General features: G+C 33.5%; 1 protein-coding gene across 4 annotated transcripts in view; it reads left to right on the top strand.

Moving 5' to 3' along the window:
* The window catches only part of LOC126883233 (zinc finger protein 345-like), a 65,777-nt gene that overhangs the window by 38,705 nt on the left and 13,096 nt on the right, over positions 1 to 13,976 (top strand). For 2 of the 4 annotated variants that reach the window (XM_050648511.1, XM_050648510.1), the window contains exon 4: positions 3,677 to 6,680. The exons of 1 other annotated variant lie outside the window; for it this stretch is intronic. In XM_050648511.1, the coding sequence (XP_050504468.1) occupies positions 3,677 to 5,376 (1,700 nt within the window). In that variant the 3' untranslated portion in view covers positions 5,377 to 6,680. Of the gene's footprint in view, positions 1 to 3,676; positions 6,681 to 13,976 lie in introns of those variants that run through there. One more of the 4 variants, XM_050648512.1, reaches the window with a different exon arrangement.

Genomic DNA, 13,976 nt, shown 5'->3' with positions numbered 1-13,976 from the left:
CGCACGTACAGTTACTGCTGCCAACAGAAAAAAATAAGTGGTTAGCTAACCGAGATTTTCTTAACTTGATTTAAAGCACTGAACAACGCTATGAGGGTTAAAATATTGGTTAAAATTTAAACTAGGTTAGCTAACCAAAATTTTAACCGCTCACTGAAAAACCGGGCCTTAGTAGTATAAATGTTCTTCTTTCATAAACTGTCCGAAGTATTACTGTAACCTCATAATTTTCTGACTTATAGTGTTGCGAAAAAAATGAATTTAGGATAAACAAATTAAATAACTTTAAAACTATTCTACCAATTGCTTTGAAATTTAGGGTACAATTTAAGCACCAGAAGTCTCAGCATTCCGTGTAATAAGAAGGTTCTAAGTTAATTTTTACATAAGTTATGAATATTTATAAAAACTCAAAATTTATGATTTATTTTGCAATTTTCTAAGCAACCAATAAGGATAGACATATTCAGCGAACGCCATATTGAAGTTTCTTATACGATTTATGAGCTTCTGACTCTCAAATTCGTTTAAAATGCTTAACTTTTTGATAATAGACGAAAAAAGCGAAAATTTACCGTTTTTTGATCTTCATTTGTTTATAACTATGTATGTCGTCAAAATCGGCTGCAGGAAACATATAAGTAGGTTATTATTATAGATGTCCATACCACTCAAAAAATTTTGTTTCGGCCTGGAGGGGGATGTGTCACGAGAAAAATCTTATTTCTCTGGACTATTTATCTATCCACCTTTTGTCTATTATTGATTCATTAGCCCTATTTGCATATTATCATTTATTGATTTTCCATCTATTATGGCAACATAAGCCCAACCCAAAGAACCACGTCCACATTTCTTCCGACTGAGCAACGTGGCCTTCGTATTGCAAATGTAAGCGATTGGACCTTTCCATCTTCAGTCATTCCTTGTTCTATCTAAGGATAATATCGTCCTGATCCTTCTGGTTCAGCCTTCATGACCTCTTGTACATCCGATCGTTATAACTTGAACATTAAGTATGACCTATTTATGGGAGTTAAAATTCCTGCGAGTTGTCATCTACATTGCTAAATGAAATAAACCTCCCTATAGGCACTGAAATTTGAAAATTTTATGATGTGTAATCTATGTATTTATACAGGGTGGGCCAAAGAAAAGAGTCCACCTCGATATTTATTAGATTTTAAGGAAATGAAGAAACAGGTCGATCTTTGATCTAAGGGGGACACATTTTTATGGTACATACATGTGTCATTTGTCAACCCACTCCATTCCACCTCCCCACCCTTTTTTTTAATATGGAATAGTGGTCGTGTACTAGCTCTTTGAAAGGTTAATCAATTCTCTATTCATTAATATTAACATTGACATAATTATTTATACAGGGTGTCCAAGAAAAATTATTTTGAATTAAACTAATTGACACAAAAAGAAAAATGTATGTATTATTTAACTCAAAATACATTCTACTGCTGACAAAAAACAGAAAAAAATGTTTACTTGATAAATAAACATTGTTTGTTACTCAAATTCAGTATTCAACCTAACAAGAGGCAGATGGGTGGCAGCTTAAACATTGAAATTAAGCGAAAAGTTTTATAATATTTATTATAAAACATTTTTTTATGTTTTGTGACAGCAGTAGAATGTATTTTGAATTAAATAAAATACATACATTCTTCTTTTTATGTCAATCATTTTAATTAAAATGGTTTTTTCTTGGACACCCTATATAAATAATTATGTTTATATTACTCAATAGAGAATAAATATCCTTTCAAATGATCTAGCACACGCCCCCTATTCCCTATTTAAAAATAAGGGTTGGTAGAAGTGGAAGGGAGGGGGTGGACACATGACAGATGTATTTACCGTAAAAATGTGTCCCCCTTAGATCAAAAATTGACCTGTTTCGGCATTTCCTTAAAATCTAATAACTTCTGCCAAATATCGAGGTGGACTGTTTTCTTTAGCCCACCCTGTATATAGGCGAAGCAACAAAGCAATAGAAAACCCAAAACCTAGGAATTTTGACGGACCTGAGTTCAATTTTTAAACTTAGGGTTTTGGAGGTCACTGAACACGAATTTCATGACGGCGATGGTCTCCGAGGTACCTGGTGCCCAGTGTGGAGCTGGTCGCCTGGGACGGTCGAATAAGTCGCGAAATAAAGATTGGAGCGAAAAACTGAAACATACGTGTTTAATATTTTTCAAAAATCTATCGAATGACACTAAACACGACCCCAAATTCCACACCCTGGAGGTGGGGTGAAGCTAACTTTAAAATCTTAAATCCCATTTGTTATTGCAGATTTGGATTGCTTACGTAAAAGTAAGCAACTTTTATTGCGGTGGGTGAGGTGGGGTGGAGGTAACTTTAAAATCTTAAATGGAAACCCCCATTTGTTATTGCAGATTTGGATTGCTTACGTAAAAGTAAGCAACTTTTATTCGAGACAGTTTTTCGAATTCAGGATAGATGGCGCTATACTCGGAAAAACGATTTATCGTGATACCATAGGTAAATTATAGAAACGGTCTAACATCTCGAGACAAATAAAAAACCAAAAAATACGTGTTTACTATTCTGCAAGAACCTATCGAATAACATCAAACACCACCCTCCACTCCACCCTCTGGAAGTGGGGTGGGGCGTAACTTTAAAATCAAATAGGAATCCCCATATTTTATTGCAAATTTATGAAAAAATAAATAACATTTATTCGAAACATTTTTTAGAATAGTTGATGGATGGCGCTAATAGTGTTTATCCGATTAGAGCGCCATCTATCCATAATTCGAAAAAATGTCTCGAATAAAAGTTACTTATTTTTACGTAAGGAATTATTTAAGATACCCCACCTCCAGGGGGTGGAGTGGAGAGTCGTGTTTGATGTTATTCGATAGGTTCTTGAAAAATACGTATTTTTTGGTTTTTTATTTGGAAGTGTATTTCTCGAGATATTAGACCGTTTCTATAGGCCTATTCGCGCTGTATAACCCGAACGTACCCAGAGAGAGAACGCCTTCGTATTACAAAATTTGACGTTCAATAAGGTCGAATTTTTCTGGGTAAGTTCAGGATACGTTCAGGGCATGCAGCGCGAATAGGCTTTATAATTTACTTATGGTATCACGATAAATCGTTTATTTCGATTCCAGCGCCATCTATCCACCATTAGAAAAAATGTCTCGAATAAAAGTTCTCCATCTCCGAGTGGGGGAGTTGTGTTTAGTGTCATTCGATAGATTTTTGAAAAATATTGAACACGTATTTTCCAGTTTTTCGCTCTAATCTTCATTTTGCGAATTATTCGATCGCCCCAGGCGACGAGTTCCACCCTGGGTACCAGGTACCTCGGAAACTATCACCGTCATGAAATTCGTGTTCAGTGACCTCCAAAACCTCCAAGTATAAAACTTAAACTCATTTCCGTCAATATTTCCTGAGTTCTAAATTTTTCATTTTCCATCTCTTCGAGATGCACTTTGAAAATGCATTTTCTTATGCACAAAATTTTTTACCGGTGATCAATTTAGTTCACAAAATTGTTTGATACTGTCTCTAATCGAATAATCGAATGCAAAAAGTTGCATGACGATTCATCTTACTGCACAAAATTTCTAGGTTTACTGCTTCATTGCCTCGCCTAATATTTTTGTCTTTATTTTAGACTTTCCCCAAGAGGACACTCTGGAAATTATAAAAACAACAGAAGTACATTCATCTAATAAAGAACAACATACTAGTGATCCTGCAAAAGAAAAAACATTCAAATGTGAAATTTGTGGTAAGCAGTTTGGAAAAAAACATAATTTAAACTTACACATGAGAATTCATACAGGAGAAAAATGTTACAAATGCGACATTTGTTGTAAGCAGTTTAGAGAGGCACAATCTTTAAAACGGCATATAAGAACTCACACTGGAGATAAGCCTTACAAGTGTGAAATTTGTTTTAAGCAGTTTAGCCAAGCATGTAATCTGAAAACACATTTGAGAATTCACACTGGAGAGAATACTTACAAGTGTGAAATTTGTTTTAAGCCATTTAGTACTTCAGGAAGCTTAAAAATTCATTCAAGACGACACACTGGAGAAATGCCTTATAATTGCCAAATTTGTTTTAAGCAATTTAATCAAGCAGGCAATTTGAAAACACATTTGAGAGTGCACACTGGAGAAAAACCTTTCAAATGTGAAATTTGTTTTAAGCAGTTTTCAGGACAATATTTAAAACGGCATATGAGAACGCACCGTGGAGAAAACCCTTACAAGTGTGAAATTTGTTTTAAGCTGTTTAACCAAGCAAGTAATTTGAAACAACATTTGAGAGTGCACACTGGAGAAAATACTTACAAGTGTGAATTTTGTTTTACGGCATTTAGTACTGCAGGAAGTTTAAAAGTTCATTTAAGACGGCACACTGGAGAAATGCCCCACGAATGTCAAATTTGTTTAAAGATGTTTATTACAATAGGAGAATTGAAAAAACATTTGAGAACACATACAGGAGAAAAGCCTTACAAGTGTGAAATTTGTTTGAAGCATTTTAGTCAAAAAAGCATATTGAAACAACATTTGAAAGTGCACACTGGAGAAAAGCCTTACAAGTGTGAAATTTGTTTTAAGCCATTCAGTACTTCAGGAAGCTTAAAAATTCATTCAAGACGACACACTGGAGAAATGCCTTATAATTGCCAAATTTGTTTTAAGCAATTTAATCAAGCAGGCAATTTGAAAACACATTTGAGAGTGCACACTGGAGAAAAACCTTTCAAATGTGAAATTTGTTTTAAGCAGTTTTCAGGACAATATTTAAAACGGCATATGAGAACGCACCGTGGAGAAAACCCTTACAAGTGTGAAATTTGTTTTAAGCTGTTTAACCAAGCAGGTAATTTGAAACAACATTTGAGAGTGCACACTGGAGAAAATACTTACAAGTGTGAATTTTGTTTTACGGCATTTAGTACTGCAGGAAGTTTAAAAGTTCATTTAAGACGGCACACTGGAGAAATGCCCCACGAATGTCAAATTTGTTTAAAGATGTTTATTACAATAGGAGAATTGAAAAAACATTTGAGAACACATACAGGAGAAAAGCCTTACAAGTGTGAAATTTGTTTGAAGCATTTTAGTCAAAAAAGCATATTGAAACAACATTTGAAAGTGCACACTGGAGAAAAGCCTTACAAGTGTGAAATTTGTTTTAAGCAGTTTAGTAAAAAAAGCATATTGAACGAGCATATGAGAATACATACTGGAGAAAAGCCTTACAAGTGTGAAGTTTGTTTAAAACAATTTAGTCAAAGCGGAAGCTTGAAAACGCATTATTTCAGAATACACACTAGAAAAACAGCAAAAGTGTGAAATTTGTTTGTAGCAGTTTATTTGAGCAACTACAATAAAATACATATACAATATTGGAAAATTTATTTCGGAATATAGGAGTTTCAATGCAATAAGTAGAATCCTTGATTTGCAAATAACCAGTGTAAATTTCAAGATAACATCGCGATGTGTCATGTTTAATTAATTTGTTCGACTGGATATGTTGCACCCATTGAGTTGTCTGATTTGCAATTAACCAGTGTAAATTTCAATATAACGTCGCGATGTCCAATAACTAATTCATTTGTTCCACTGGAATCTCACTCTGTCGCTGTCCGCTGAGGCAAAGCAAAAGTGTGCTCGCAGCTCGCACCCAGTGATGTTCCGTGGCGCCGTTACCAAATCGGTAGATACCTTCGGCAAAAATCGGTACATTTCAGTATATCACATACACCCCTAGAAATTTAAGATTTGAAAGCAATATTTGGAATAATAAATGTATTAAAGTATAAAAACAATATAAATAATACTACCTAATAAACACAAAATTGTTATTAATAAGACATTCTTATCTGCACAAAAATACAGCAGTAATCCCAAACGGAGTATCAGGAAAAAACTGTAGACGGGACAACACTGTCACAGTATAAAGAGGGACAGTAGAACCACTCTCCGAAAAATTGGAAGTAAAATCTGTAGTCGCGCATGGCGACCGCGCAATGTTCTTAGTTGCTTTTGCCCCACTCTCGCATCGAAACGTACAGATTTTAACAGGGAAAACCCGCATCCACCACTGGTGAATTACCAATTGCGTACTGCCGGTATTACTTCTTGAGATCAAAGCGCCGACAGAAGAGTGGTTTTACTGTGGAACCTCTATATACTGTGATACTGTCGACGTGCGACCACGCGGACTTCGGGGACAGAAGCTTTTTATTCTCCAAAGAACTGCATAGGAGATTCAATCCAGTGGAACACATGAATTAGTTATTGAACATCGCGACGTTATATTGAAATTTACACTGGTTAATTGCAAATCAAGGAATCTACTTATTGCATTGAAAGTCATATACATATTCCGAAATAAATTTTTCAATACTGTATATTAGACATATGCGACTGATTGTTTTATTAAGCATTTTTTCCATAAAAATTATTTGAACAAATATTTGATGCATCAGAAATATTTAGAGTATTGAGGAAAATCCAATACGAACTATTTTTCATCACATTAATAGATCAGCTAACATTTAGTCCCAATTAACATTGTTTAGTAAAAAAATGTTTTGAAAAGCATTTAAAACTGATCCAAAAGTGTACTATAAAAACAATAAATACATTTCAGCGATAAACTTATTTCATTACAGTCCGTACAATATAGATATCGTTGCACGTCATCCGCGTCATAGCACGTGACGTCACATGATACCAACACGAAATATTTAAGTCGTAGGTGTGTTCCTTTTTAGAATTGTTTAGCTGAGTACACTGGAATTACAGCCACTAGACATATTTTATTATAAATACGTAGAAATAATATTGGAATCTATTAATGTAAATTTAAAGAAACATACCCTAACTTGTTTATTTTAATTTGTATAAGTGGAATATAAAGCGTTTTTATAAAGCACATTTGTTCAGATTACACTCTAAGTGCGATCGAACAAAGGCAATATTTTGGCATAAGTTGGTAACATTTATTTGACAGTTGAGGTGTTAACACGTCAGATTTGTTTTTATTCTTTACTATAAGTATTTGTTTTATTATATTTATTGTTTTTATTAATTACTTTAACCTAAGATTATCACTTATTTATTGTTTTCTATTTCTAATGGTTTTATTTATTTACATCGGATATTAATTTGTTTTGTTGTATAATCCACTTCGCAATAATTATGTGATATATTTGATTTAAAATGAATTCAAGAATTTTTTGTAATTGCGCAACAATGTCAACTTAGATCTCTGACCTAGATAATGACTTGCAACGGTATCTATATTGTACGGACTGTACATACCTCAGCACTTTACCAAAACCTATGAATTATTAAAACAACCTTAAAAACAAATATATCGTTAAATATGGATATACTTGTCCTAACAGTCTATGGTTCAAGAATTAATTCAAGAGGCTACAGTATTGGCAAGACTTAAATATTAAACTGCCAATTGTTTAGATATTTCTAAATTTGCGATTCAGATTGCAGGAGTGCTAGGAGCGAGATGGTCAATATCTAACCGACATGTAGGTAATTCAAGAAATAAATTCCGCATGGTCTGTGCAATTTAGTACAGTAAAACATCGATAGAACGGACCTCTATTTATCGGACTTCGGATATAACGGACAAACAATCCGATCGAAAATGTAAAAAAAATTAAATGCAAAAAAATATGAAAAGTCTAATTCTAGAGGAAAAATCAGCAAGGGCATATGCTAACGAAAATGTCCCGCATGGTTTCTTCTTCTTCTTCTTTTTATGTAGACATGACTCTGTCTGTTTTTCAATGTGCCTCCAGTAAGTTGTCATTCCATCTTTTTCGTGGTCTTCCCACTGATTGTCTTCCTATTGGGGAACCGTCTCTCGCCGTCCTTACTACTCTATTTGTTGTCATTCGGCTTATGTGGTCGTTCCATTCTACTCTTCTCTTTTTCACCCAGTTATTAATGTTGTCCACCTTGCATCTCCGTCGTATATCTGCACTTCTAGCTCTATCCCATAGTGTCGTACCATCAATTTTTCGCAGTGTTTTCATCTCTGCTGTTTCTAGCAGTCTTTTTGTCCTTTCTATATCAGGTCGTGTTTCTGCCGCGTATGTCATTATTGGTCTGATGGCTGTTTTGTAAATTCTGCCTTTCATTTCTTTTTTGATGTTTTTATTTCTCCATATTGTTTCATTCAGGCAACCTGCCTGTTTGCTTTATTCACCTGATCTTCTGTTTCGAGCTTTACGTAGCTAGATAGTGTGATGCCTAGATACATATTTAAACTACATGGCTTGTTCTATTATTTGACCCTCCAGCTCTAATTTACACCTTATTAGATCTGCTGTTATAACCATGCATTTAACATTTTCTTTTGGGGAAATTAACATGTTAAATTTTCTAGAGGTTATACCCGCATGGATTGACTGCTATAATTGTTGGCAAATATCATAAACCTAGTGTTGTTAAAAATATAATGCATTATCTGCCCATATTATAGCTCTAATAAGGAATGGTTCACCACAGATATTTTCAAAAATTGTTTTTTAAAGAATTTGTACCTACAGTGACAATATTTCAAGATAAGAAACTGGAAATACCGCCGAAAGAGGTGAAATGTTGATTTTAGACTACGCTCCTGCTTGTCCCCCTGAAAATATTCGACATTCAGAAGATGGCAAATTTAATTGTATGTTTTGCCAAAAAATACATCGCTTATTCAATCCATAGATCAGTGAATAATTTTGACAGCCAAACGAGTATATTGCAGAAAGTTTTTAGATGAAGTAGAAAAGGAGCAAACAAAACATGATTTCTTTTTTAACTTACAGATTTGGACACTGTACATACATATATGTAGTATATATTTAAAAAAAATTGATTGACTTTAAACCGATTTTTATATAACGGACTTTCAGCTTTAACGGACATCCCGTCCCCCAATTAGTCCGTTATATCGAGGTTTTACTGTAATACATGTTTTCTAATGGGATCTGAAATCAAGGTTGTTCTTCTTCCTACTTTATAAATATGCTCAATGTCTGTTTTCTTCGGTTTTTAGCCCCAATTGACGTTGTCTGACCATCTTTTCCTCGGTCGTCCCGTACTATTGCTATAAGACTACTACAGTGCTATAAAACTACTTTGCCACACCATGAAAATATGGGAGAGAGTAATTGATAGACGGATACGTAAAGAAACCGAAATATCCGATAATCAATTTGGCTTCATGCAGGGCAGATCAACAACAGATGCAATTTTCATTGTAAGGCAACTGATGGAAAAATAAAGGAATAAAGAGACCAACGCTCATATGGTATACATTGATCTTGAGAAAGCATAATAAGATAGAGTTCCTCGAGAGATTCTGAGGTGGGCACTCAATAAGAAAGGAATCCCTGGCGAATATGTAAAGATTGTGAGAGATATTTATGAGGGAGTAACGACTAGCGTTAGGACCGGTGTGGGAGAGACTGATAAATTTCAGGTGAAAGTAGGATTGCACCAAGGCTCGGTGCTTAGTCCTTATTTATTCTCATTATAGTTTTTGGACCAGATAACAGCGAAACTACAGGGTAGCATTCCATGGTACCTAATATATGATAATGATGTAGTGTTAATAGGAAATAGTGGAATTGACTTAGAACAAAAACTGGAACAGTGGAGACAAGCTCTGGAGGAAAAAGGTTTAAAACTTCGTAGGACAAAAACAGAGTATTTGGAATGTTCATTTAAAGATGGAGTTACTACAAATAAAATGGTATCTTTGGATGGTGAAATGATTGTGAAAAGCAATAGTTTTAAGTACCTAGGATCGGTATTACAGAGTAATGGAGAAATAAATGGAGATCCATACAGTAGAATTAGGGCTGGATGGATGAAGTGGAAAGAAGCGAGTGGTGTGTTGTGTGATAGAAAAATTCCAATGAAGCTGAAGGGAATATTCTATAAAACAGCCATAAGACCGGCTATGATGTATGGAACTGAATGTTGGGTAGTGAAAAAGAAAGAGGAACCACGAATGCATGTGGCGGAAATGAGAATTCTTAGATGTATGAGTGGAGTGACAAAGAAGGATAAAATTAGAAATGAGTATATTAGGGGAAGTCTAGGTGTGGCACCAATTGATGCCAAAATGAGAGAGCATAGGTTAAGATGGTTTGGTCATGTTCAACGTCGAGACGTTAATCACCCAAAACGAAGAATAGCTGAAGTGCAGATTCCTGGAAGGGGTAGGAGAGGAAGACCAAAGAAGACCTGGGGGGAGACGATAAGGCAGGACATGTTGGTAAAGGGGATTAACATTGATATGACCTATGATAGAATTGTGTGGAGAAATGCAATTAGGGAAGCCGACCCCGCATAGGGATAAGGCAAAGAGAATGATGATTTCTATGTGTTGATTCCATTCTATTTTTCTTCTTTTGGCCCACATGTTTATTTTTTCTTCTCGCGCATATCTCGCTCATATTTCCTCACTTCTTACTCTGTCTTCTAGAGTTTGGTTAGTTATTTTTCGTAAGACTTTCATTTCTGCTGTTTCCAGAAGTCTTTATGTTTTCGCCGTATCTGCTCTTGTTTCCGCTGTGTACGTCATTATCGGTCTTATTGTTGATTTGTATATCCTGGTTCTCGTTTCCGTTGTGAGGTATTTGCTTCTCTAGATTGTGTTGTTGGGACATCCTGCTGCTCTGTTTGCCATGTTTACTTGTTCTTGTACTTCTTCCACTTTTCCGTAGCTTGACAGTTTTATTCCCAAGTATTCCGTTTCCATCACGTGTTCTATTATTTTGTTATTTACGACCAGTTTATATTGTCTCGGTTCCGCTGATATTACTATCGATTTAGTTTTCTCTGTTGAGATCACCATGTTGTGTATGAGCGCCGTGTCTTCGAATTCTTTAATTAATCTTTGTAGGCCATCTTCATTTTCGGCTGCTATTATGACGTCGTCTGCATATCATATTATCTTTATTTCCTTTTTCCCATTCTATATCCTCTTCTTTTTTAACTTTCTTAATGATTTCATCCATTATAAGATTGGATATTAATGGGCTCAGCGAATCTCCTTGCCTAATGCCAGTATCATACTATGAAACCAAGGTTTATTTTGATTTAAAACTAAAATCTACTCTGTGATATATTTGTTATTTTTTTCAAAATTATTACCTTGTAATGAATGGGAATGCTTACTCTGAAGATGGAGTTGGGGGTTCAGTCGAAGCAAGAGGGACAATTGGTATAATATTTACTTAGAAAGGCAGTCGATATGGGAATTAATAGAAGATGGATAGAGTAAGCAATCAATCGCTCTTGTGCGTACGGCTCTCAGTGTTTTTGTTGGAAAGATGGGTCGTGAGACGTTTTAGGGGATAAGGAATGGGGAGGACTAACTACAGAAAACAGAAATATACTTACAAGATGTTCTTAACTTTTTTGAAACGGAAAGTTCTCTGATACATTTGAGCGCCTTTCAGAAGACTTCATGTTCTTGGACGTAACATCTAAACAGGTTAAAAATCTATCTTAAGATACCCTATTTATCAAATAAAACAAACAAGGTTAATTAGTTTATTTATTCAAATAAAAAATTCAATTCAAATTCAACTTTACTGTTTACAACATTAAAATCAGATGGATAATATACTAGTTTGAATTTACAACAAATATAACATGTGACAAGTGACAATGTTTATCTTTTATTATACAACAAAATCGAGATAATACAAATTAATTGAGTGGGATGACAAGGTAATTAAATTACCTTTCTTTAATACAAAATAAAATAATTTCATATTGTTTACAAATAAACTTCAAAATGATAATATGCTGACTGTCATTTGTTATTTTACATTGTCATAATAACAAATCCGTTTATTTGGAATTGAATGACAAAACAATTAGGTATATCAAGTTCCAAGAGCTAATTGTTGAGACAGTGAAAAATTACTGCAAATCACATCAATGCCATTTTGAAATTTTAGTTCACATTTTACATGGACAGTGAACCTCTTCAGTCAACAAAGATGAAATGGCATCACTTCCGCGGACAAGTTATCTATGCGTACTGGCAGCGAGATTTCAGTTTCTCCAGAACTTGTGTTATGGGAGAATTTTACCAATCACGGGTCACAGATTTTCGATTTGACACTTGACAGTTCGATTGTCAACTTTTGAAAATAGACATTATGGACCCGTTTACCACAATACACACAGTATAAAAAAAGAATGTGTGTGTACTTTGTAAGAAGTTATACTTCTATTATATGATTTCAAAGAAATTAATATACTTTAAACAGTTTATTTATATTTTATTTAAATATTAAACTAATTTTAATACTTACTACTTCTCAAAATTTTTTATTAAAACAGTGCCAAAAATTTAAATAATAAAAGAATAAAACACACACAAACAAACACATTGAAAAATGCCACAAATGATTTCTGAACAATGTAGGAAAAAATTTTAACTAAATACGTATTTTCTGAAAAAAAAAATTATATAATAAATAACCTTACAATCATAAAATATAGAAAAAAAAAATAAAAAAATAAAAGTTTCCATTGGGGTTCGAACCCGCTTATCAGCGCAGTGAGTATTGAAATTCATTCACCTTAAACTTGGGAGACCATGTGTCGTCATGTGCGAAGATCAACTAACTAAACGGATTAAACTTTTGACGGTTCTGAATTTAACCAAATTATTTTGATTTTGAATTGAAATTATTTAGAATTGAAAGAAATATTAAAATACAACAAAACATAGAGTAAGAAAACAATATATTAGGTGAATATTGATAGAAATTTTGATGGTAATCAAATTATGTAAATCAAAGCATTACATACTATTTTGGTAGGTTCTTTTTAAAATTTTCCAAATAGGTAGGTAAGAATTACCTATGAAATTTTTTATTAGGATACTGAAACATTTACAAATATTACGTACCTACCTGTCGCTTTTGAAAACTATTAAAAAAGTCACTACAATTATAAACTTGTTTCTCTGCCATCACAACAATAAAAACTAATATACACAACAAATTTGTTTATCCAAAATCTCCATATTGAACAATTATTGACAGATGATTTTAACACCCAATCAGATCCCGTATAACGTTTATACCATACTGTCGGTGTGCGCATACGCTCAGTAAAATGAAAAATTTACCCTCGTGCCTAAAGAAGTATAACTTCAAAAACACATTTCTTTTTAATACTAATACTCTGTGTTTACCTCTTTCATTTTGTTATTTTTATCCATTTTTATTTTGTTCCGTAATATTCTGTACTTTCATTGATCTATAAAAATAGAGTGAACTCTGAAATTGAATTCAAATTCAGAATGTGTACCTAAGTGTAATATCAATGTATGTGTAATGATATATGCAATAACGATAATAATGTTAATACTATGAAAATGTAAAATAAATACACCTTAAGTATAAATCAAAGTGTTTTAATTTATTACCAAAGCAAATTTTAAATAATAAATGAGGTATATTTGTTAGATGTAACTTCCAAAAAGACAAGTTACAATCAAAGAAATAAAATAATTAGTATTAATTTCCTAGTATGTATTTCATTATAAGACATTTTTTATGCTTGCAGTCACACAAAAAAAGGGTAAATACTTTTGGATTTTTCATAAATTCTTTATAGAAAAACAACCAATGTCATTTTGTTCTTATGGTATTCCCTACATGGCTTAAATACTTAAGACTTTGAACGAATTATTCTTAATAGCCTTAACTTTCAAAACAATTCAAATCTACACGCGCCAGCACACATTACCCATTAAACCGTTAAACGTACACACATTTAAAAAATGGCCGGAAAAAGCATAAAATGAAATAAATACATAAATACCATTCTAGATTCTTATTTTACCCAAATTATTTATTATTGTCTAATAAGTAAAGTGTCTACACAAAATT

The sequence above is a fragment of the Diabrotica virgifera genome, chromosome 4 (genome assembly GCF_917563875.1).
Source record: "Diabrotica virgifera virgifera chromosome 4, PGI_DIABVI_V3a".
NCBI classification, from domain to species: Eukaryota; Metazoa; Arthropoda; class Insecta; order Coleoptera; family Chrysomelidae; genus Diabrotica; species Diabrotica virgifera.
The sequence above is the reverse complement of the archived record's forward strand: the minus strand, read 5'-3'. Positions and strand labels throughout refer to the sequence as shown.